Source organism: Ciona robusta, chromosome 8 (assembly GCF_009617815.1).
Source record: "Ciona robusta chromosome 8, ASM961781v2".
NCBI classification, from domain to species: Eukaryota; Metazoa; Chordata; class Ascidiacea; order Phlebobranchia; family Cionidae; genus Ciona; species Ciona robusta.
Genome location: NC_143242.1, coordinates 5,994,376 through 6,019,460, shown reverse-complemented (window position 1 = coordinate 6,019,460; position 25,085 = coordinate 5,994,376). Strand labels below are relative to the sequence as shown.

The following is a 25,085-nucleotide window of genomic DNA, read 5'->3' as shown; positions in this document are numbered from 1 at the left end:
CCACGTCGGTCAATCTTGTATGTCAGGATACGAGGTCAGTCGTCACCTTTGCTTGCCCAGTTGTTTACTTCGTTTAAAAGCAAGACTTCTGGCCCGGACCGTGCCCCAGACTTTCCGGGAAGTTAAACGGGACATGCGCTGTTAGTTATCCCTCAGCTACTGTTATACACAAAGCTTCAGTGTCAACCACAGTGTTGATTAGTCTGTGGTCAAGTTATAGTTACAACATTTTCAGTATGTGTGATGCGTATTATCAGCCGGAATGTGTTATAGACGGAGATTGTAATCAATTCACGCAACTACAAAGTATTTACGATAGCAATCCTCAAGAGGTCCAGACAGTTCTTGGTAAATGCGATTAAAAGTTACAAAGATCAAATAACTTAAATATGCTTCCATATTCTAGATTCCCCTCCAACATGTGCAAGCCACGCAGAGTCCTATCCTATTCAGTATTCGGGACAATACTACGACAACACACACCAGGTAAGCCGAAATCGGTAGTTTTACTCCGAAATAGTAAACTGATGCCTAAACTCAGTTACCATCAGCGCATTCTAATGCGGCGGCAGTATAGTAAGTAACCATACTTCTGTTGTGGAATGCACTGTTAAGTTACTGTCGCTTTATGGTATATGGATGAACACGCGGACATTGAATTTAGGACAAGTTTGACCCATTAACCTAACACCCATATAGTGCTTATGCGTGCGCTCATGCGAACATCATGAATTCGTCCCGGAATAGAATATTGTTGCTTTGCTGGGTGTATATGGTGTTGTATTTACTATAATTCACACACACCGTCAGACGTTGCACAACCTGCATTGGAACCAAGCACCACCAGTGAGATGCCAGGAACAAGTAAACAACTTTAGCAGCCATCAGCATGTGACGCAACCTGAGAGCCAAGTTTCATATATTTCTTCAACGTCATCGCCAGGTGAACACCGATCGTCGAAAGTTCGAGGTTTCTTTTGTAATTAAGTTTCTAAAAATGTCTGTAGGAGTTTTCGAGTGTGTAATGCGATCGTTTCACATACATAGTAGGATGGGGCAATGGGCCGCCACTTATACATTTTATCTTCTGTTCCCATTTGGAAATATAAACAAAAATATTCAAAGAGTTATAAAACCGTATCCTTACGACTCCCATGAACCGTTGTTGATTGTTTAAAACTCGATCTGGGTATTTAAATATTATGTGCTAAAGGTGTCCCGTCTTTCCCATTCTATGTGTGCTGACAAGGTTCTATACACGTAGAGGTATGTCAGGAAACTAAATGCACTGCAGGCTCAATTACAGCACTAGGCCTTAACGTTTTAACAATAAACATCACAATGTTATTTTATAGTTATAGTAGGGTGGGGAAAGATGGGACACCTTTATCACGTAATACCCAAATATTTTTTTTCGTGTTCTAAACAATCAACAACGGTATTTGGGAGTCGGAAGGATACAGTTATATAATTATTTGAATTTTCTTTGTTTGCTACTAAATGTGACGAGAAAATAGAACGAAAAGGTGTCCCATCTTCCCCCACCCTACTATATCACCATTTCTATCTCTAGATACCTCCGAGGTCGAGATTCGTAAAAAAGAAAGAACTTCATTTACTCACGACCAAGTCCGTCAACTAGAAGCAGATTTCATGGAGAATCATTACCTTACAAGACTTCGACGATATGAGCTTGCGCTTAAACTGAACTTAACAGAACGACAGGTAAGGTCGGGTCTGGGTCACTATTGTTAACACGTTTTTCTATTTAACCGGTATAACCAGACAGTATAAGATACATCCTGAAATACCGGTCTCTTACCATGTTGTACGCTGCTAGTTCTAATCTCAAGACCTTACTATAAGATACAAAATTTTTCAACGCACAGACTAACTTAGGTGTAATCTTGCACGCAAAATTCCGGCGCCGTGGTATAGTGGTTAGCGCGCCTGCCTGTAACCCAGAGGTAATGGGTTAAGGGCTCGATGCTGCTACCATTGTGGGCGTATGTGTCCTTGGGCAAGACACTTGACGGCAATTGCTCCAACCCAGTGGCTAATGGGTTGTCTAAATTATCAGAAATACATAAAAAAAAAGAAAAAATCCAAAAAAAATTACCTACAAAGTAACATACATGGTAACTCGTAAGCTGGCACGAGGTGTTAAACCCGTGTGATAACGACTGTCGTTTTCCGGCCACGCGAGGATAAAGTAAGTTACATCATCATTCAAATTGTCTCTTCAAGTTTTTTTACTTACTTCGCATAAATATCCCTTCAGCTAAAACCACTTTTTTGTTTCAGATAAAAGTCTGGTTTCAAAACAGACGGATGAAACTAAAGCGTGAAAAGACTTGAAACTGCAGATTCTAGGAAATGTGTTTCTGCTTCTGTCTTGCAGGCAATCTGCATATGTGTTTCATTATGTCTTATTATGTATATAGCTGAACCTATACGTGTATGCACGCTTCCAAGGTATATATACCAAACAATACAAACTACACTTGAACTTGGTACGGTTTAAAATCCACAAACGCAATGGCAGTGGTTAGAACACGATTGCACCGTAAAATAGAAATCCCAACCCTTGGCCTAATAATGAGGTCATAATTGAGAGAAAGAAGGTTCCTAAACAGAGGATTTACATCTTTAACCAACCAATATTATTCGAACATATCAAAGAAACCATTAGAGCCGCCACTACTAGTGTCTTGACCAAAGGAACCCACACTTAAGCCGGACAAGGAAACATCTAGAAAGCATTAGGGGGGGTAAAGATTTTTGAAAAAAGAGACTACACATTTGGCAAAAAAAAAATATTTTTAAAAAAATTAAAAAAACTACTATTTTGATGGAAAAACAAAAAAGAAGGACAAAAAACACTATTTGTCAAAAAAATCCTGTTACCATCATCCTGCCAATCATCACTTTCACTTCCACGACTTCCATCCTCATTTTCGTTCTCACTCTCACTTCCGCTGCTCCCACTCCTCCTCTGCCTTTCTCTTCTTCTTCTCCTCCACCTTCTCCTGTCTCTTCTCCTCCTGAGGAAGCGACCCATCTGATCATTTCCAGAGTGAGAGGACATGTCATCGGAGGATTGGGAGCTGTTATCATCATCGTCATCGTTCCCATCATCCTCATCATTATTCTCCTCCACCATGAAATCATCTTCTTCATCATCATCACCTGGAAATTAAAAAACAAATTTAAATATAAAAAAAAAAAAGTTTAAAACAAAAATTCTTTTTTTCCCCAATTGTCCTTTTTTGTAATTTACCAACCAACCAACCAACCAACAGAATTTTTTTTTTGATAATTAAAAAATGCACAGCAAAAATACCAAAAATCAACTTTTGGCCAAAAATCTCAAAGTATAAATTTTATTTTGCAATATTCCCTGTCCAACATATAAAAAAAGTTCTGGTAAAAAGGCATACCTCGAACTTTACCAACTTCATAAAGTCTACAAACGCTAATTCTTTCGTCTTCGTTATTATCGTCCGAATGTTGCTGACGCTGCAAAAATATTAAAGAATATTAAAAAGAATCTGTAGCCATAAAAACCAAAAGACAAAAATCTATATCTATCTCAACCCATAGTACTTAATATCACCCCATAGTACAGCGACTCTATCTCACCCCATAGCACTTAGTAAGGCAGCAACAGCCATCATAACACAACAGTATGAAACAGAACATCCATGTTTTAAGGACTGCTGTTTCCCGGATACATGATAAAAAAGCAAGTTACATTTATTCATTCATATTTTTTTATAGTTTATACTTTTCTGGGGGTGTTCAGGCATAACAGACAAACAGCTTTAGATATGGTCGTACATTTAGCTGTTTCGTTTCTGACCACTTTTCAAGCTACAAAGCTAGGAAACTTTGTTTAATTTTGGTGAAAGCTGCTTACATCAAACATAATTACCTCAATAACAGCTAAATTACAATCTTTTCCATCAGCAGCAAAGTCATATATTTTATGTTTAGTGTCAGTTACACTGAGTGGTCGATAGTTTTGTGCATCGATAGCAAGGAAGGTTGTGGATCCTGGACTTGAATCATCATTCTCATCTATATCTTCCATCTCCAAATGACTCAGTGATTTTGCTGAAAAATAAATAAGTTTACCAAAAAAAACCCCCCCCCCAAAATATTTTTTAAATAATTCAATTATCTTAAATTGTTTATCACCCTAAAAAAGGAGGTCTCAACCTTATAAATAGTAACTTGTAACTAAGATCTAATTTCCAATTGGTGAATATTATACTTACCAGCATACATAACAGTGCTGTCTCTGTTAAAATGCAAAGTACATTGGTCTATGTATGGAACTGTTCGTAGCAAATGATAATTCCTTAAATCCCACTAAACAAGTATGTTAAGGAAAAGAAACAGAAACAGTTATTAGTGAATGTTAAATACCTAACATACATGAGTAAATAGAGCTGTCTATATTGTAGACATATGTGTCTTTTAGTAAAACACATAACGGCAATTACTTCAACCCAGTGCTACCTATGGATTGTTCAAATTGTCAGTCATACACAAAACAATAAAAAAAATACTGTTAAAACACAATACCTATATCTCAACGACTGTCAGTGCCCTGTTATGCAAGGATAATAAATTACATTCATTTATAAATGGGCAGATAAAATAAGTTACACTGTAATGCAAAAATACAGTTATGCATGTTAGCATAGGCTAAATAATTTTTCACCATAGGCAAAAATGATTGTTTTAACCTAACTGATGTCCTAAGCTTTTACTCTTAAAACTGTTGCTACAATTCCGCACATAAATGATTTTTCAGAATATATTACATGTAAAACATCATTAAGAATTTGATATTTTTAAAGGATACAACTTCTGTGTTGATGATTACTTCCGTTCCTCGTGGGTGAAAAATACCCGACATACTCGAGTTAAACTTATCAAACTTATGGATTGGTTCAGTAGAACTGACTCTAGGATCCCAAAGCAAGCCGTCAGATAGGACAAGATCATCATTTGGTGAAAAAGTAGCTTTGTTACAAGTATATTGCTTTGCAAGGTTCACTTTTTCTAAGGTTTGAATAATTTGGCCAGTGGCTGCGTCGTAAATCTAAAGAAAATTTGGGTTTAGAGTACTGATTTGGGGGGTAAATTACCACTGGTGGCTAAATTTCCTCGTCTAGGCCAGAGGGTGAATGAGCTATTAATCAAAATATTTACATCAGATACAGATTGAAAAATTTTGTCAGTTTTTTCATAAATGAGCACCATTAAAAAAGTTAAAAACAAAAGATAAAAGGGTAAAACATACAAAAATTTAAGAACGTCTGTGCTAGACTCACCAGAGCAGATGAATCTTTAGTTCCAATCACTCGATCTTGAGTGGTCTTGGAAAACTCAACATGGTACGCACCACGATAGTTAAACCTGGTCATATAATGTAATGTTGATATATAACTCATCACCACAAATAAAGAAAAATATTCTCTTGGGTAAACACTAAACATATATCATAACAAAACAGGATCAAACTTATTCATGTAGTCTACTAGACATGCAAAGCTAAAATATTGTGGAAACCTCATTTTTAGTACAAAAAACAAACCATTTTGACTCCATATTCATATATGTATATTATTGACCCCATATAAATTATGTATATATTAAAAGAAAAACCAATTACTTTGACTCCATATTTTCCACATTAAACATGGTGCATGGGTTGCTAAACACTCCTTCTGCAACTGTTAGTAACCTCTCCCCATCCCTTGAAGGTTCAAGACAAACAATTGGAGCATTAGCGCAATTCTCAATCACTCTGTCCTGTTCCGTGTCGAGGCTATGAAACGTGATGTCTCCTTGGAAATTGCCGACTGCTAAGCTCAGGTCATCAGGCTGTGATAGATTTTATTAATATTAATTATAAAACTTTATAAAAAAAAGTAGGATTTACGATTGTTTATGAAGTTTAGTATACCACCTACTACAGATGTGTGTTAATTTGAATAAAACAAAGCACATAAATATAAATAATTTCACATACTTTTCAGAAATTATATTATTGTAATGGATAATGTTAGATGACAATATTATTGTTAACATGTTATTACATAAATACTGAATTAACAGCTAACAACAATTCAAAGTTTGCAGTAATTTATGTGGACACAAACAAACAAATACAATTGTTTAACAACAATTGAAGCAAGATGGTGACTAAATAAAAGTAAACTTAATTCAATAGTTAGTTTGAAATGGGATTTTAAGCGAAAACTATAAATCCAAAAATTTATCTGTTTAAAAAAACACTAAAATATCGATAAATCTGCCTATTAGAAGATAATGAAGTCTAAATAATATTAAACATGATGCAAACTACCCACCATGAATGCACAACATGTGTAAGGAACATTCTCTTGGTCAGGTGGTCGGAAAACAAAACTCGGTCGAAACCTGGATTAACACATTAGTGAATATTAAGCATAATTATAAATATTGATTCTAAAAACTGAAATCGTTTTGACATTGGGTTGTATTGGTTCTTTTACGAAGTTTAAAATCAAATTTACCGTTATTTTTTTTCTTTTTGAAAAGATTCTAAAAGATTCTGTTTCTAGTTTAAATATAAAATAACTTATTTTTTCAAAATTAAATTTGTACTTATTCTTTAACCCCACCTGCTATAGATGAACTGTCGATCACGAGCGCAACCCCCCACACCACCCCATCTGGGGGTGATTTGACGTCGAAAATATCTCGATGCAATGTTTATCGGAGCTTCTGCTCGATACAAAGGCTTCGGACAACAGTGTGACCTGTAGGTGTATATAAGTGGCTTATATGAGACGTGGTAAGAATGGGTTAGATAAATTTCTGATTAAGAATAGCCCCAACACTTTGTTTATTTTTAATCCATTTTCAGTATTTTGGGAAAAAACTTGCACTAAAATGGTCATAGCTTGCACTCCTATGCTATTCTTTCATTTAACGTATTACAAACAAAATATTTAGTTAGTCATGCTTACCTAGAATGAAAACATGAATCATCTTACCCCAACCTACACTATGTAATCCTGGGGCATCTCATCCTAACCTACTATATGTAAACATGGGCCATCTTACCCCAACCTAAAACGTTGCATATTCTATCTTACCCCAACCTACTGCATGTAAAAGGACCTTACCTTGTCAAAGAGAATTCAGGCACGGTTACAACAGGGTTCTCACAATGTGCGTGTTGTGATTTAAGGAAGTCAGCAACTATTGTGTTAAGTGTTGGGGTGTGGGAATCTTTATCAGCACCTAGGAGACCTGGTTCAACTACAGTTACTCGTCCATTTGATGATAATCGATATTTCTGGATGTCCATACCACTGGGTTCGGTGGTTTGACCATTTTCTAATCGGTTACGGAATTTCATTTTCTGCTGGGAAAAATAGAGTGAATAACAAATTTTAATTATTTCTCAAATATTATATACAAAAGCATATAATAAACAGCACATATACTATGTAATAATTGTAGGAAAAAAATAAGCCAAATATATTTATAAGATAAAACAAAAAATTTCTAACTTATACCAACTTTGTAAAGTTTTTATTTCTTGAATATTGCTACGTTTATTCAATAACAACTTATTTTGCAGAATTGAAACACTTTTGGGCATAGTTGTAACCTTTGTGTTGGTGTACACATTTCCAATTTAAAGTATCTTTGTGAACTTTACTTCACTTTAATAGTTGTTACATTCATTTAAGACCAACTTTTATTATCACACAAGAAAACACAGCTCTAACCTTTTGTGTAGGTGTGCACATAACAGAGGAATGAGGGGGTAAAGCTGGGGTTGAACCATGAGCGTGTGTTCCTCTGTTAAAGGAGATTTTCCGACTTGCTGGGGTCGATGCATCTCCAGCACCTCCAGTGAGTGCCTGTAACCACAGTTTTAAAAGTTGGCACTAGGTGCGCCTAACGTGCACTTACACCATGCACTTTCTAAGTGTCAGTTACATACACTGGAATAGCCAGAAATCAATAAAAGGGGGGAGGCTTTCAAGACGTTTTTTACTTTAACTTTATTTTATTCATTTATCAAATATATACACAAATGGAATCGCGACACCACCACTTACATGCCGGACAAGATTCTTTGGAGTTGAAAGCACAGATGGACTGAATGTGGTTGGTGTGTTGAGTGAAGCTTCCTTTGCCAATGATGCTGCACTTGAATGTAAACCAGACCATTGTAGATGGTTGTGTATGAGCTGAAGCAACTCGCGATTATCGTAACGTATCACGGTTTGTGAAACAATGTGAGCCTGGTGATGGATAAATAAGTTAGATAGATAGCAATATAGGAAAATATTAAAACATTATTTTAACTAAGTAAAGATATTTTTGGATTAAAAAATTTTAGAACAAAAAAGTTGTTTTTACTTTTTTGACTTGGTTTGTAAATTTTTATTGGGAAAATTGTGATTTAAAGTTATTAATATCCAGAACAAGACAGTCCAAACATCAGTTATTTAGTCAACCTACCTTTCTTAAGCTTTCCAGGTCCATTCTAAACGCACTCGGCTTCCCAGATACTTGTTCTGTTGTTAGAAAATAAGTCAAAAATATTAGGCGTAAAATGAAGGTATTGTAAATAGCAATGGGCGAAATCAGGTCCAAATCCCAGGTCCTTGACAAGGACCTCACTCACTAAGGTTAAAAAAAAGTATTGCATTTTAAAACCTGTTAGTTCCTCCATGTATTTGCAAAACCTCGCGTGTTGCTTTTTACGATCCTGCATCACTGGTTGTCTCGTCAATGCTTGTAGCTGGCCATTGTTAAACATTGGAAGCATGGATGCAATCTGTTTCACTGTTTCACACCGACACAAACCACACAAGGCCTGAAATAACATGGGAGTGCATCAGTAAGAGTGAATTGAAAATGCAAGGCATAGCACAATAACAAAATGTGTTCGAATAAAAATTTATTAAAAATTAAAAAAGTAGTGCATTAAATGTGCTATGTACTTTTGAATGCAATTTTGATAAGATTACTATTATAAACTTTCCATATGAAATATTTCCTTATGTTTGTTAATTGTTACCATACCTTGCATGCTAGTAACCTCAAATCATCAGCATGAACAGCAGGGTGGGTGATGGTGAGGAGATGGAGCAGGATCTGGATAATTATGGAATAGTTGATAAAAGAATGAATAAACCGTGCTTTATTCTCGCATAGCCGGAAAACGACAGTCGTTGTAACTTGAATGTTCTGTTTCATACACTTCGTGCCATATTACAAGTTACCACAAATAATGTAATCTTTTAATATTATTTATGTTTGATAAAGATGGTATTATGCATATGCTGGTAACAGAAGTAATAATATAGTTTTGTATGAAAATTGAATAGAAGATTAAGTGTACGAAACAGAACACCAAGCCCGGATAAATAAGATATATTCATTAATCTGTAAACTAAGTAACAATACACTGAAGTAGCAAACATATATATATCACCTTGATTCCGTTATTAGTCTTCACACATTCCCACAACTTCCTTCTTGCTTCATCAATAAACTTGGAGACCGATCGATTTTGAGGAGTTGCGTTTACCACCCTACCCACTGTACCTTCAAACTAAACACATTTTACAGTTACACAATAATCAAGTTTGTTCTATAGTAGATTGTCAGGTCGTGCCTTCACGCAACTTTTGTTTACGTTAGAAGTTTAACTTGATAATAATGAAACATAAATAGATTGTTTGTCTACTAGGTGTTGCGACCACACTTATTTTCTTCCAATTAATTGTAAATATAATTTTAAAAGTAAGCGTGATATAACAACTGTTGTTTTGTCGCTATATCCTGTCTTTTAGTTTAAAATGTTTCTAAATCTTCGCTACTGTAATCAAAGAGACAAAAAATTTATTATTTTTATAACAATTTATCATACTAAATAGTGCAGTAATGAGTAAGTTTATTCTATGTGGGTGAGGTCCCCCAGCGTGGCACACCATTGGTCTTAGGATTTAGGCCAGGATTGATCCATTACCCCCAAGGGTGAATGGGTGTTTAAATATGATTGGATATGTAATCTACAGAAGCCTTTATGCATATTAATTTTGCACTTGCTGTTGCTATCCTTTCCACCCTTGAATTACTACCCCTGCATACACTTATTTACCAGCCCACCTTATACTGTGGACCACACACACAATTCACAATGACAGCCAAAGCTGATTTTTGAGGTTCTGGTTCAATTCCTGTATATGATTCTCCTTCTGCTACATTTAACAAGATGCTGTGGAAGAAAAATAGAGAATAATGACTTTTTATCTTGATTGACAAATTATGATTTATATGTAACAGTAAAATATTGCTGCTGTGTTTAGGTACATTGTGTTGTAGCCATGGGTAAAATGGTGTATATTATTAGCAAATCACAGAATTTTACAGGCCTACCAGTAATGAAGTTTTTTCGGCATAAAAATGTAGACAAATTGATTCAGTGAACATCCATGTTATAACGACTGTGTTTGTGGCCATGTGAGGGTGAAGTAAGTTCATTCATTCACACCAAAAAGGCTATTTGCTTATCCATTTTTTTTCAAATAAGATAATTCTTTAGATTTTATATTTAAATGCACACCTGATACCAGTTTCGGGCGTGGAAGAATCCGGAATGTTGATCGTTTCACAAAGTTGCAATTGTGCTTTGGTGGATAAAGTGACTACTGCAAGGCAATCAAGAGCAGAACGTAACGTTTCTGCTTTACCATTGTAGTTGGACCACTCGCATGTGATTGCAATCAACTGTGGTAAATTGTGACTTTTTTATTTGTCATCTAAGATTACTGTATAATACTATATTCATGCAAAAAAACAAAAAGGGTGAAAATAACAGTAGAACTCATTAAACATGAAATCAATTCTATGTCACATAGAAATTAATACAAAAAGTAATAGATTTTAATAATAAATACAAACATGAATACTTTAACATAGATTCTATAATTTTGTACAAAAACATGATTTCGTTTTTTTAACATATTTCAGTAAATTTTTATTTTTTAATTCGGTTTTAACTTTTTGGCGCTAGGAGATATTATTTGAAATACCTTGAGAAGTAATTTAACCCCATCCAGTGTCATGAAAGATTGCACAGGGTGCCAGTTAACAAGCACAGATGGAGGAATAGCTGAGTAAGTTTGTTCCAAGCCAAGCAAGAAGTCAAGATATTCAAGAACATTTTCGCGATCACAATCAATCACCTTAGTAATAGAAGTGTAAGTGATATCTGATATGTGAATGTAATTATGGCTTGTCAGGCCAAACAATTAAGTAATATCGCAGAAAGAGTAATTTAACTATAAGTTGTAGTTTAAAAATTAAAAAAGCACCGGATAAATCACTAAAATTGTAAAATCACTAAACTGTTTATTAAAAAATAAAATTTATTTGTTTTTTGTAATGACTTGAATGAGAATATCAATGCACTTTAGTATGTACATATGCAGGATCATTTAAGTTAAACAAAATTCATTACTTAAGTGAACTTTTAAAAACGACAAACCATTCATTTATATAAACAGGTGTACATGAAACTTGTAGGTTCAAAGAACATTAAAACAACACATGAAACAAACTTAATAAAAAATAGAATCAATGTTGAAATATAATTTAACAAATTACCTTTGATTGACTCGTATGACGTGAAGTGTCTTCTTGAACTTGTAATTGTTGTTTCACCATCTTTACTTTAATAAGAAGGTGAGTTTCAAAGTATCTGAATAAACAATAAATGTTCCAAACAACCATTAAACAGAAACTTAAAATAGAGAGTGATTTAGGATAGGCTATATAAATGCATTGTTTGTAATATAAGAACTGTAGAAATTATGCGTAAGATAGAGGCCTGTTTTGAATAACAGTGTTGTAATTACAGAATTGAAAATAATACAAAGACTGAAACTAAAAAGAATAAATGTCATTTATTTATTGATTTATACTTGCTTGGTGGGGCATGACAGTTGTTATAAAACTGGTGTTTTTTGTAAATTTGCCGTAAGTGGTTATTATCTGTTTTGTTTTTTGACTGACAATTCGGACAACCATGGAAAACTGCTCAGTTTGAGCAGTGACTGTTATGTGCCCGAGGACACATACACAACACATCCACAACAAGGCTAGAGACGAGCCTTGAACACATATCCTCTGACCTCTGGTATATGTAAGCTCTAACCACTGAGCCACAGGGCCAGTATATAAAAATATATATGTATTTATAATATATATAAAAACACCCACTTTCTTAATGTTGCACAGGTAGTGCGTGCAGCTTGACGGTACGTATACTGGTTCTCCTCATCAGTTACGTTGATTTCCCCATCTCCACTGATGATCGGAAGAGTACTCAGCACGTTTAGGAGTTTACGAAGAGCATTCTGTGAAAAATCAGCCACAATAACTTGACCAAAAGCTACTAAAACATTTTAGAAAATCTTTAGACAAAAAACTAATACTATAAAATAAAACACAAAAAAGCTACTAAACATTTAGTTTTACAAGAATGATAAAATCATGTTTTATCATTTGGTTAAAATGTTTGGCACTGTACATTTTGAGATTCAATCATGTTTTACAGTTTTTGTGAAAAACTCTTTATTTAATTTTTAAAAAGAGCCAGTTTAAACTGTTTTTTTTTTCGGTTTTCCTGTGTGAAACAGGCACCAAGGCACGCAATAGTTTGTACCTGTTGGTCAAACAACTTGAGGATGATTCGGAATTGGAAAGAAATGGAGAAGAAGAGAGCAGCGTGGCATCTTCCGGACTCATGGGAGCATTCAAGGAGCCATGCTGTGTATTTGACCAAGTTAAGTAAAACCTAAAATCAGAAAAAAAGCATTTTAAGTTAAAAGAGACCTACAGTTTCGGAAAGTTTACGAAGACCAAAAATCAAAATTATATATTATGGTCAAATTGGATCTAAGATTTTTTCAAATGTTTTTTTACTCGGGTTTTTTTCCTTTTTTTTCTGAAACTGATTTGTTTTGTGAAACTTTTGAGGTAACCTTACTTACTTTAGAAGGAAGCTGGCAAATTCTATCCATGGCGTCTCGGTTATAAGCAAGATAGTAGAGACAGATAGAAACACCTGTAGCACCCATGGAGGGACGAATAACCGACAGAAGGCGTTGAACTCCTAAATTTTCAACAAATTCTGCAGCAATCTGATAAAGTATTTTAATGTTGGTAAGGCTACTAATATTCTATGGCTCTATGCAATATATATAAAATTAGAATATCCTATTTTAAAGGGACAATTCAAATCATTTTAAAAACAAAAGTGTAATATATTATGTCTTTTTTAAAAGAATATGTACGTAAAAGTATTCTATTCCTGAGATTTAAGGCAGAGTTGGCCTGTTACCCTGAGTGCTACAACCCATTTGGGAATTTAGTAAGTGTGTAAATATTTATAACCAAAAAAATTCTAAAACACCTTGTTGTGACAAAGAAGAGAAGCAAAAAATCGAAGAGCAGAGAACGTTAGCAAGCCATCGTTAGTTATACTTTTTTCAAGATAATGTCTGACCAGATCAAGAGCTTTTAGTTCAAGGAAAATTGAGAGAAGATCTTGATATTCACCTGGTGGAAAAAGCAATAATAAAATAAAATAGGTGAGGAATTTAGGTGTTGGTATCTTTATAAAAGAGAGGGAACTTTAATTGCTACTAAATATGCAGCAATCAAAATTTGACACCTTATGATGTACCAGAGCGATTTATATTCCGACAATTCTTAGCATCATCTTAATTAAATACAGCTTCATTTTGAATTTGCAGATATCCATATATATTATATATATATATACCAGATAAGAAAATGTTTGTTTTTTTACGATATTTTTTTTCTATATCTTATCTACAAAAAAAAAATATATATATATATTTACAATTAAAATAATACCTACCAAGTGGAGTTAAGAAGTTAAGAATATATCGTTCACAAACACTTGAAGATAAAGGAGGTGCGAGACTGTAGGAACATCCAATAACTATCGGCATCATGTCAACCCTGGGATAAAGAAATATTTTATCAAAGAAAATGCAACTTAGGATTTGGAAATCCACTGTCTAGAAATTGGTAGAGCTAGATTAGGTTAGTGCAATGCTATGGGCTGAAGACCAAGTTTGCAAAAAAAGGAATAAATTGTAGTTGTAGAACAGTTCTAAGTTGAAAATACAACAAACTGAAACGGGAAACCCAATTAAATATAATGTATATTTAATACATATATAGGGAGTAAGTCAGATGATAAAATAATCCTGCAGTTAAACCAGAAGACCACGATGTCGATGAGTGTACTATAAAAAAGGCACAACCAGTAAGTAAACACAGAACAAATTACAAACTAAGTGACAAAACAGCATTCGCTGACAAATTTGCCCCACACACTTACCAACTACTATTGCTAACTTCGCTATCCATTATCTCATTCATCAACGGCAAACTTATGAAATCCTTTTTCTTTTTCTGTGCTGGTGATGATAATGGTGACTCTAATGACGAACCAACGTTATTTTCGGTTTGATTCTTGTTATGTAAGGTTTTTGTTTCATGTTTTTCTTTTTTTGCTTTGCTGCATTCCTCTGTAGCAGACAGTTTCCGCTTTTTAACACTTGAGTTTTTTACAGGGTTGGATGTTGTGTCAGTTTGATTGCAAGAAGTTGTTTCTGGTTGCTTTGGTTGCAAATCACACTTCGTTGTCTCAGATTGTTCATTTTCAGGATATTTTCCAGGCTCAATTAAATTCCATAACCGGCGCAATAAAATTGGAACCTAAATATTCAAAATAAACTTTACTTTTTAAACAATCCAAAAATCACAAATAAATATATACACAGATTTATGCTATGCAGTAATGTAACAGATTGGTTTCTCTACTCTGGTAGAGTGGCAAAAGTGCCATCCCAATTCTAAAGAGATATATTTACATACCAATGCAGAACTTTCACTATGACGCTGGGAACATATCTCATGATGTTCCAACAAATAAGAATATATTCCAGTGGCGTATGTACATAGAGGTTCAGGTTTTGTTTTGATCCAACGCTCCAGTAAAGTAAAAGCTTCCGTCTAAATTTAAACATTTTTATTAAAAAACTCCTTTTTTGTAATGACACTGTCGACCGAATACAAACATGCCACTAGAAATGTAAGGATCTTTACTTTTGTTTTGACAATTTTATATTCATAAAATTAGGGCAACAGAGTATTGTATGTTAAAGATTTTACTGGCCAATGCTTCTTAAGTTTTTTTACTAGCTTTGCAATTGCTTTTAATGGGAGGTAATCGGTTCTTGGAAAATAGATAATACCAAATCAATTAAAAAAATTAAAAGTAATCAAATTTCTTACATTTGATGAAAAGATTTTTGTCATGTCCAGACCAGGCATCACACCAAGAAGAAAACGTGCCGACACTGAACGAAGTGATGTCTCGTTATCATCAGGATTGGTGGTTGAATGCAAATATGTGTTGATTACTTTGTCCAAGAACTGACTATGGTGCTTGGTAAGAACTTTAAGGAATTTACCAAATGAACAGTTGGGTATGATGTAAACTGTGGGAAAGTGTAATGGTTAGATGGATGCTACACAACCAAATAAAGGTTTAGAACAAAAACTGCAAAACATGACTGAATTTTAAAATGTATTGGTATAATAACTAGAATATGCTTACTTGGATGTCTATCATCAAATGGATCTGGATCCTGTTTATGAAAATCTTCAGTTTCTTTTTCAACTCGTTCAGAAAGTCTGAATAAAAAAAAGTCTGTTTAAATTTACCTGCACAACACAAATACTGTAAAAAATATAATATAAATCACATTAATCCAAACTTGTACAACAAACAATATATATAATATATATATATATATATTATTATTTTATATATATAAATCTTAAATGGTAGCCATTGAAAGCTTATTAATGACAAACTAACTTTGTTAGAATTGATACAGGTTCACATCCAGGTTCAGTGCTTTCTAACTGATTTAATTCCTCCATTATTTCACTGAGATATGTTTTAGCATCATCAGTGGCTGTTGGTGCAGTTGCAGCAGCCATTTTGTTAGTAACAGATTGTAGGCTGTGTTATATTGTAGTTAGGCTGTGTAGAAAACAATGTAATGGCGTATTAATATAATGTATAACAACAAAAATTTACAGATATCATAGCTTATCAGAATACAATTCTGAATTCTTTATTCCTAAATTTTCCAACACCATGATTGTGTCTTCAACACAGATATGATGAGTAAAGTTAATAATAAAATAAAAAACAATTGAAAAAAAAACAAGAATTACTTTCTGAACATGGAATGAAAAATGTAAATATCCATGTATGTGAATAACTGCAGAAAACATATTATTTTAAACCTTGAAACTTAAAATCAGTTTTTAAAGGTTCAATAGTGTGCTCATGTCCTTTATTTATCGTGCTTTTTAGTTCTCGAGCTGCATGTGAAAGTTGAAGGGTGGCTTCTGGATGAGCTGTTCCAGGTAGCAAGGTACACTCCCTCTCCAGTAGCGCAGATATTCCATCTAGTAAGTCATGGAAACCAAAAGAAAGAGCGGCACGTCGCAAGCGGTTTAAATCTTTGTAAAAAACATGCGATTTTTCTGGTAGTTTTTTGGCGCTGCGTAGAATTTTCTGCACGTCAGTCTGTAGCCCTGTGGCACGAGTCCACGCTACAGTTGGTTGGGAATAACTTCTTTTCATAAACCTTTTCGACTGAACTGGGAAGCTGGGAATTGAGGGCTTCTTGCTGGATAAGCTTTCAGGCCACATAGAAGCAGGTGCTAGCTGGTTGAAGTTACCCAGCCATGGTATGCAGTTCAAACCTACAGGGAGTATGGATAAAACCAAGTTTGATTTAGTTTTGCTGTCCGCCCATGAATAGATGATGCCAAACCATTCAGTGGCTAATTTCACCAGAGCAACTTTACTCTCCATTTTTAAACTTCCATGCAATACAACACTAAATGATGGATGGGTTGAAATGTCTTCTACCTCTGTTGGAGTTATTGGCAGCAAAAGATGGCGGGATAAAACAGGGGGGTTTCTGATGTCTGATATATTAAGAAAACCAACAATACTTATTTTATCTTTAACTGTAAAGATTTCAGCTTCTAATGAACTGTTGATCGACTTTTGAGCTTTTGGTGAGGGAAAAATTGAAATTCGACTGGAAAGATTCCCACAACTTAATGTTGTTTCAAAAGTTTTTAATGTATTGTTTAAAAATTTGTCAATAGATGTCGCAACCATGCCTGGCAAACCCATTTCCGGGGTTTTTGTTTCAAGTAGTGGGACAACTGAACCTAAATCTTCATTTATCTTCAATATTTCATGCAATAAATAATAGCTGCCACTCAATTTCAAATTCTGTAGTGTTTCAATGCAGAGGAAATGTAAGTTACATGGAAATTCAAACAAAGAATTTTTGGTTTGAGCATTTTTAAAGGCATCTAGACTTTCTACAGACACAATCCCACCATCAGTGATAACTATTACAGTGCAAGATTGCATTCGACCCCAAGTTTTTACAACAAAATGATTCAGATAGTTTACAAACGAACTAAAATCAGCCTTGTCGCCAATCTTAAGCGCTTTCAATCCGTTTTTTAGCATGGAGAGATCCCTTGTAAAATCACTTAGTACAGTAACACTGGACGAACAAGATAACAGCGCCATGCTTTCCAGCTTAAACTTACTGGTAACGTGATCCAATATTTGGTTTGTGCATTCTTCTGCAATATTAAATCTCGTTGTCTTTTTTTCTTCGCCCTCAAACACATTGCGCCACATAGAAAGAGACGCATCAACAGCAACAATAACAGGCATGGTGCACTTTCACAGCTTCTTGGAAATTCCCTTAACAATGACGAAAAACAAACCCGCATTGTGACATAACAAAACAGATGAGCGCAAGGTTTGTTAAAACAGAAGTCTCACCCCGCAATTCGCCATTGTCACCAGGTAGGCAGGTAACATATGAAGCACTTCGTTAGCACGACTAGTTACCCACTTTAGTAATAGTTGGGTCGGGTATTATCGTTGGCCACTGTTGTCAATCTATATAATAACTTTGGTAGTAAGCAGAGACATTTGAAGAATTATAAAACTGTATCCTCAAGACTCCCATAGACCATTGTAAATGGTTCAAACACGATCGGGATGTTTAGACCAGAGTCGTATAAACACCGAGTAGTCCAACTGCCGTCTATGTGGGTCCAAAATAGAGCAAAAGTGGTGACTTTGACAATGGGTTTAAACGAACTTGTTAAGTTTTGTTTGTGTTTTCCTATTGTGGGAAGGTGTAAAACAGCTTCTATTTACCTTACCAAACATTTTTTTGAAAAACTGTATAAATTTAGCCGCATTAAATGACTAAAATGTCGAAAATCAACCGCTTCTAATTCTAATTTTTGACTTTTTTTGACACAGAAAACAAATAACACATGTTTTTTACATTTTTTAACCTTTAAATTTGTTTTTAGGCCCAAATTTTTCTGCAATTTACCGAAAAACATACATTTTCCCTATACCTACTGTGTTATTTTGGACCCAAATTGCCGTTCAATTTGTGTTTTACGTAACAATGGGTTGGACTACTCGGTATTTCTATGGCTCTGGTTTAGACATAATGTGCTAAATGCGTCCCGTCTTGCCTCACCTACTATATCTCTGAAAAGAGATAGAATCAACTCACCTGCTATAACCGTGAACTAAATACAAAGTGAAACTAAAAAAAGGTGTTAACAACTCGTTCCCATTCATTAGAGCTCTGCTCTCTTGTTATATCGTATAAAGTTTCAGCAATTAAGGAGAAAGGAATTCAGAAATTTAAATGTCCAGGTATACAAGCGAGTATGTAACAATTATTCTTTACAATTCTAGCTTAAAAATCAATAAACTTATGTTGATCCATGAAGCTAAATTTCCACGAGATATTTATAAACCTGATTAAAATCTATTCCCTGCAGCTCTGCCACAACAAAACACGCATTGAACCAAAGCTTACAAAACTCCGATCTGTATTTCAAGGTCAAGCATTCGTTTACATGAAGAATGAAGTGCGGCCATTTCGCTCGAAACTATAAATATTTTCGTCGCAGCGACACAAAATGTATAAATCGCAATTTGCATATCGTTGCAAAGGCACAAAGTTGGGCTTTAAAATATAGTTTGAAAAAAATGTTTACGTTAAAGTCACTTCAAATTACACAGCTGTACGAAATGTGCAAAACAAGAAAGTTTGTTTCTGAGACCTACGGGTGTAATTTTATGTTTATATTAATTTTAGCGCAAACTATTTTCTATTTGGTCATAGCAGAAAATATAATGCTTATATTTACTGGACGAGACAGTGCATAAACAATCGTCTTTATAAATATAAATATACAGTGTTACCGCGAGCGGCTGGTTGGTTTAGTTTAAAATTTTCCTAGCGGCGATTTCTTCTACATGCAGAACGCCCTGTTTATATACAGATTAGATTGAAAGAACCGACAAATAATATTACGAGACCGGTTTAAACTTTCTGTGTGAAACAGCCTTCTAATCACCCCTATTCAAGTGCCGTCGCTGTTCGTACGATTTAAGAGGATTGATTTAGATGTTCCGCTAAGTGTCCGATTCCGTTGCAATGTCTGACTGGAACATACGATTTTGAAACTCCGTTTTGTCTGTGTTTGTTTTGCACTTGATGATGATTCCAAATTAAAAATTGTTTACGGATGGGGCAATTGTTTGTAGTGTTCGGACGTCTCGGGGTGTCTTTTGAAGTATGATGTGTAAGAATACTGTCATTAATGCACCTGTTAGAAACACTGGTGAATATGGCATCTTAAATAGTCAGTGGTTTTGAGAATCAAGTTTAACAACGAAAAACATAACCTTACCTGTCATCCTAGTATAGCATCTTCCATTATTTCATTTTTCGATATCTGCTGAGAAGTAAATGGACCGTTCGGATATACTTGGTTATTGCTGGGGACAACGCTATCATTTCGCCATAAGTTTTGTACGTAGGAAGGTTGTGTGTAGTCTGTATTTGAGCTTCCGTCTTCTGTATAAGCTGAATAAGAAGGTAAGCTATGCTTCTCGGTGGATGCGGTTGAGGCGTGGTGCTGTGGTAGGCAAGGCTGAGGTGTATGTTGTGGGTAACCGTTATATTCACAATGAGTTGGATAAACCGCCTGGTCATGCATTCTATGGTAAGCGATCGATCCAGAATAAGAAGGAGAGGCTTCCGGGACAGCTTCTTGCTTTCCCATTCTCCACAAAGATTCCGATTCCATCCTTTGAATTCTGCTCCTTAACTCCTGATTTTCGGTCTCTACGATGCGGTTGCGTTCAAGTAGCTCGGAAATTTGTCTTTCCAGGCTCAGCATCTTTGCTTTCTTTCGATCTCGGGCTGCCTGGGCTGATTCTCTGTTTTTCAGTTTCTTTCTCAGCTCTTTGTCAGTGACGTGTTCGAAGCTCTTTCTTGGAGTAGTGGATTGCTGTTGGGCTGAGGTACTTGGCTTGTCATTTACAAATACATCAGTGCTGCTGTTTCTTGAGAAGTCGACTTCGTTTGAAGAAACGGGGGAACCCGAACTGTACGAAGCATGATCATACCCCCCTACTGGGTCTATCATAGAGTATTGATTAAAAACGGGTTGCGAGTTTTTTACAACACAGTTTGTAGTATGGTCAATGCCATTGAAAGCACCGTCTTGTGCAAGAGGTGGCGGCGACTGTACTTCGACTGAATCTAAATTATTCTGCAACGACTCAAAACCAGAGAATGAGTTTCCATCTTCTATATTTAGCATAATATTATCGCAGTTTTCCATGTTGAAGGCTTGCCCAATGTCAACGGATGGGGAAGCACTGGACGGGGAAGAAGACGTGGAATAAGATGACACGCTCATTTTGGGTGGCGATCTTTGTCCAGATACCCTTCTGCCTCCTGACTGAAAGCTTTCATAATTTGCTTCACGAAACTGTGAAACCAGCATGTCGATGACTTCGAAACTTTATTCTTCTTTTTCTATTAATAATAAAGGACCTGTGTCCAAAAACGTCGGTTGGTGAAATACTATTAGTCCAATGTTGCAAAACAGAAGCCAGTTTCTGATAAATCGTCTATTCTAATTTGCATCGCAACGAAAGTAACCTGTAAGAGGAAAACAAACTTTATAATATATTCCTATAGGTTTACTATACATGTTAATAAGTTAATATCAACCAACCGCTCGCTATTATATAGACTAATCAGAATTATACCACGCTCCTATTCCTCCATTACCGACAGTCGCATTTGATTATGTCGATTGCTTTCTTAATTACGCGTTCCAAAACTCACGGCCAAGTAAAAGTCACTTGAGATGGCTTCTATTGCGATTTTTGCCCCTAACAGATACATTAATTGAACATCGTTCTCTTAGTAGAGGCAACCTTGCTACTCGAGCGACTTCTAAAACCAGCGTTCATTTCAAGCGCTTGTAAATACAGAAATAAATCCTCTCTGCGACGACCCCTGCGTTCCAGGGCCCACAACCAGTGTTCGATATCTGTAGAGAACACCCTCTAAACGTGCGATGGCCCCGAGGTGATGTTCAATTGACTGCCCGGGCGAGGTTATGTCGGCTCATCCCATGCAAGACTATGCGACCGAGAAAGAAATTGAAACCTGGTTTATGATGTCGACTCTCGACGATTTGACGCTTACTAATTTTACGATTTCTCGCTCGATTACGATCGAGGGAACTTTATACATAACGACACCTATCTAAGTGAACACAATTGTGATCTTTATTTAAACCCTTTTATATCAAACATTTGGTATCTGTGACATTTTTGCGATATGCCTTTAGTAATTGTGTCGAATTAAATGAACTTGACACTCGTATACATTTAAGCGAATACATGCTATCGTTCATTCAATATAGCCAGTCACATGTGTATAAGTAGAAAAGACTATAGCACAAACATACCCTATATAACTGTGGTCAGTGCGTCCAGACAGCATGCATGACCATGTGGTGACTCACATTTTAAATTACGAAAAAACATGCGTCGTTAAAATTATTACAACAGTTTTAAAATGGAACGAATATACATTGGTTTAACGTTTTAGGGAAATGATAATCGGTACTTTATTTTGTTTCCACTGTCAGAGTAACGAAGATCAGAAATCAAATGCGTTTTCCTTAAACTGAATTATAAACTTACCGTGTAAGCTCCACTACTGATTCAACAACGAATTTCTGACCATTAAAAACTCTGAACTGTCACAACTTTGTGCAATGAAAACACCTATGCATGTGCTTCTAAAAGGCAAAGTGGTGAAATATGGACAATCTACACCTCTTCTATTCTACTTTGCAGATGGTTGCAAAGCACTGGCGTTTGTTCGCTTTCGAGATATCCTAAAAAGGAAAAAAGAAGTTCGTGCATTGGCTTATACAGCATCGTCTAGCGATTGAAAATATATACGAACAATATTTCTTTTTTTGCATATATTTCATTTATCAACAACGAAAAAACACATTTTAGATGGTAAAAACTAACTTTAAAACGATTAGCGACAAAATAAAAATACTGGGTGTGGGGTTCGAACCCACGCGGACATTCGTCCATTGGAACTTAAGTCCAACGCCTTAACCACTCGGCCAACCCAGTTGACGATGTCATTACCCTAAGTAACTCTGAAAGAAAGCAAATTGGAAATATTAGTACAGTATTATAGGTACGTTTTTACGTGTTTTAACCTGATGTAACGCTGTCGCTTTGGTCAAATGTAGAGGACGAGAGTATGGAATATGTCATGAAATTCAAAATACGAAAGCGAACTGGGTTGGCCGAGTGGTTAAGGCGTTGGACTTAAGTTCCAATGGACGAATGTCCGCGTGGGTTCGAACCCCACACCCAGTATTTAAGCTGGCAGCAATTAGTTTTAGTTTTAGTTTGTTTAACCATTTTGCAAAGATGTTTTATGCTCGTTCCCCCATAGATGATAGTATTCATGTTTTCGCAACAGGGATTGCATATAGACAATCGCTATAGCGAAAACAGAGGTAAACAAGTCGTGTTTAGCCTTTATACGGAAACTAAAGTAATTAGAAGTTAGGAAAGAATGGCCACAGTTAGTTCAAACGAGAAAAATAAAAAGAAAACGAGATCATCTACCAAATCTTACATTTGCAAATATTGTGATAAAAGTTTACATGGGCCGGGTTCACTTGCGTATCATTTAAGAACACATACGGGTGAAAAGCCTTTTAAGTGTGAAACTTGTGGCAAGGAATTTGCAAGTAAAGCAAATCTGAAAAGACATGGATTAATTCATCTTGGAGTGAAATCACATAAATGTGATGAATGTGGAAAGTCGTTTTTGGACAATCAAAGTTTGGTCGCGCACCAAAAATTTCATACTGGTAAACGAGACTATCAGTGCCCTGTGTGTGGTATGTGGTTATTTACCTTTTCTGGTTTAAAAACACACAAAAGAATGCACACTGGTGAAAAGCCATTTAAATGCAAGATATGTGACAAAGCATTTGGACAAAATCATAATGCGAAGCATCATTATCAAGGTCACTTTAAAACTCATCCTTCGAAATGTGATATATGTCTTACTGTTAATATAAACCTAAAACGTGACTTGGAAAAGTCACTTGAAAAGTTTATAAATGAAATTCCTTCAGCGGAGTCGAGTAATGCAAAATCGCACCAAAAGATTGATACTGAGACAGTGCTGCATGTTAAAGAACACATCACACAGTACATTGCATTTACTCCTTACACATGCAATATATGTGATGCAAGGTACAGCCAGAAAAAAAATCTGCGATTCCATAAAATGAGTCATACCGGAGAGAAACCATTTAAATGTAAAGTATGTGGTATAAAATGCCGCCGGCCATCAGCTTTGAAAACACATATGCGGGTCCACAGTGACGAGAGGCCTTACAAGTGTCAAATTTGTGGGAGAGGTTTTAAAGATAGTGGTACTGCTGCATCACACCAAACTACACATTCTAAAGAATGTCGTTTTAAATGCTTACTGTGTGATAAGCCCTTTAGGTGTAAAAGTAGTTTAAAGAATCATGAAAAAGTGCACTACCAGTAGTGAAAACCTACCTTTTAAGGAAAGCAAAATACTTTTTTTTAAATTCTCAATTCTGTTTCATTTGAATTAACAGGCACAACAGATTGCTTTATTAGGGTATGACACTATATCGGAGTTTTTTATTTTAATATTTTTAGAAAACTTGATATGCGTTGCCCTACTTTTATAAAAGTGTAATATGCAATTTAAAATGCCACATACATACATAGTATATAAATATTTGTAAAACAAGTATTCATGCAACTTTGTATATCTTTCTGTACATGAACTATATATATACTAGACCAACAATTTAAATGCTTGCCAATATAGTGTCTAATTTTTTGCCAAATGTTTTGTGCAATTTTTGCGTAAATTTTTGCTCTATATATGTACACGGCTAATATACAATTTTCTTATCGTTATTTTATTGAATGTACTTACACAACAAGTATTATTAGTTATAACACATTTTAAATGCAATTGCCAGAGTGCCCAATATTTGCTTTATTATAATAATTTGGTCTTCTATGTTAGTATTAAGCTGTTACTCTAATATATACATATTATAAATCTTATTACTTGCCATAAACATATCACCAGGTTTTAATTTTGTTTTACATTCATATATATAAACATATCACATGTTTCACAACTGCATTTTTCATATATGTTTGATGTTTGAATTATATATTACTTAACAGCATCATTTCCTAACACTTTTTAACACACAGCCTTTTACAACAGCGTTTTCATATTCCAGTTAAAAAATTATAATTTTACAGATTATTTCGCTACTTAAATTTTGTGTGAAAAAGCAATTACTTTTAAACAATTGTTAAACCAAAGCTAAAGCTTACTAACATTTTTCATTGCACAGAGATTCTTAGGTATTGCAGAATCGAT

General features: G+C 35.1%; 5 protein-coding genes and 2 non-coding genes across 9 annotated transcripts; 3 read left to right on the top strand and 4 right to left on the bottom strand.

Annotated features, from left to right (window-relative positions):
• The first annotated feature begins 96 nt into the window (after positions 1–96).
• LOC149732764 (uncharacterized) lies at positions 97–2,509 on the top strand. Of its 2 annotated transcripts, none has more exons than XM_089883430.1 (5): positions 97–348; positions 407–486; positions 811–943; positions 1,574–1,725; positions 2,305–2,509. In XM_089883430.1, exons 1-5 carry the CDS (start codon positions 237–239, stop codon positions 2,356–2,358), a joined length of 531 nt encoding a protein of 176 aa, XP_089739556.1. In that variant the 5' UTR covers positions 97–236; the 3' UTR covers positions 2,359–2,509. The 2 variants fall into 2 exon arrangements, with proteins under 2 accessions (XP_089739556.1, XP_089739555.1); XM_089883429.1 differs by having other exon boundaries at positions 811–970.
• LOC149732762 (DDB1- and CUL4-associated factor 1-like) lies at positions 2,505–17,928 on the bottom strand. Of its 2 annotated transcripts, none has more exons than XM_089883411.1 (32): positions 17,791–17,928; positions 16,016–16,183; positions 15,752–15,828; positions 15,427–15,632; positions 15,007–15,144; positions 14,468–14,847; positions 13,979–14,082; positions 13,508–13,653; positions 13,086–13,235; positions 12,758–12,889; positions 12,313–12,449; positions 11,698–11,791; positions 11,124–11,276; positions 10,655–10,818; positions 10,198–10,306; positions 9,521–9,640; positions 9,109–9,180; positions 8,740–8,899; positions 8,542–8,597; positions 8,136–8,321; positions 7,800–7,934; positions 7,188–7,429; positions 6,681–6,818; positions 6,387–6,456; positions 5,687–5,898; positions 5,346–5,430; positions 4,874–5,113; positions 4,281–4,374; positions 3,935–4,116; positions 3,441–3,519; positions 2,908–3,189; positions 2,505–2,752 (listed from the first exon to the last, which is right to left on the bottom strand). In XM_089883411.1, exons 2-32 carry the CDS (start codon positions 16,138–16,140, stop codon positions 2,664–2,666), a joined length of 4,557 nt encoding a protein of 1,518 aa, XP_089739537.1. In that variant the 5' UTR covers positions 16,141–16,183; positions 17,791–17,928; the 3' UTR covers positions 2,505–2,663. The 2 variants fall into 2 exon arrangements, with proteins under 2 accessions (XP_089739537.1, XP_089739538.1); XM_089883412.1 differs by having other exon boundaries at positions 7,188–7,426.
• Positions 16,184–17,920, bottom strand: LOC149732763 (integrator complex subunit 14-like). The gene has a single exon (XM_089883420.1). It carries the CDS (start codon positions 17,918–17,920, stop codon positions 16,442–16,444), a length of 1,479 nt encoding a protein of 492 aa, XP_089739546.1. The 3' UTR covers positions 16,184–16,441.
• A 1,168-nt stretch (positions 17,929–19,096) lies between the features above and the next one.
• LOC149732761 (uncharacterized) lies at positions 19,097–22,459 on the bottom strand. Its single transcript, XM_089883424.1, has 3 exons — positions 22,301–22,459; positions 19,981–21,242; positions 19,097–19,896 (listed from the first exon to the last, which is right to left on the bottom strand). The coding sequence occupies exon 2, from the start codon at positions 21,082–21,084 to the stop codon at positions 19,984–19,986; it is 1,101 nt and encodes a 366-aa protein (XP_089739550.1). The 5' UTR covers positions 21,085–21,242; positions 22,301–22,459; the 3' UTR covers positions 19,097–19,896; positions 19,981–19,983.
• Positions 22,460–22,667: 208 nt separating this feature from the next.
• Trnal-uaa (transfer RNA leucine (anticodon UAA)) lies at positions 22,668–22,750 on the bottom strand. The gene has a single exon. It is a non-coding gene; the product is annotated as a tRNA-Leu (tRNA).
• A 169-nt stretch (positions 22,751–22,919) lies between these two features.
• Positions 22,920–23,002, top strand: Trnal-uaa (transfer RNA leucine (anticodon UAA)). The gene has a single exon. It is a non-coding gene; the product is annotated as a tRNA-Leu (tRNA).
• A 27-nt stretch (positions 23,003–23,029) lies between these two features.
• On the top strand, positions 23,030–25,060 carry LOC149732758 (uncharacterized). The gene has a single exon (XM_089883425.1). The coding sequence runs from the start codon at positions 23,205–23,207 to the stop codon at positions 24,198–24,200; it is 996 nt and encodes a 331-aa protein (XP_089739551.1). The 5' UTR covers positions 23,030–23,204; the 3' UTR covers positions 24,201–25,060.
• Positions 25,061–25,085: the final 25 nt, after the last annotated feature.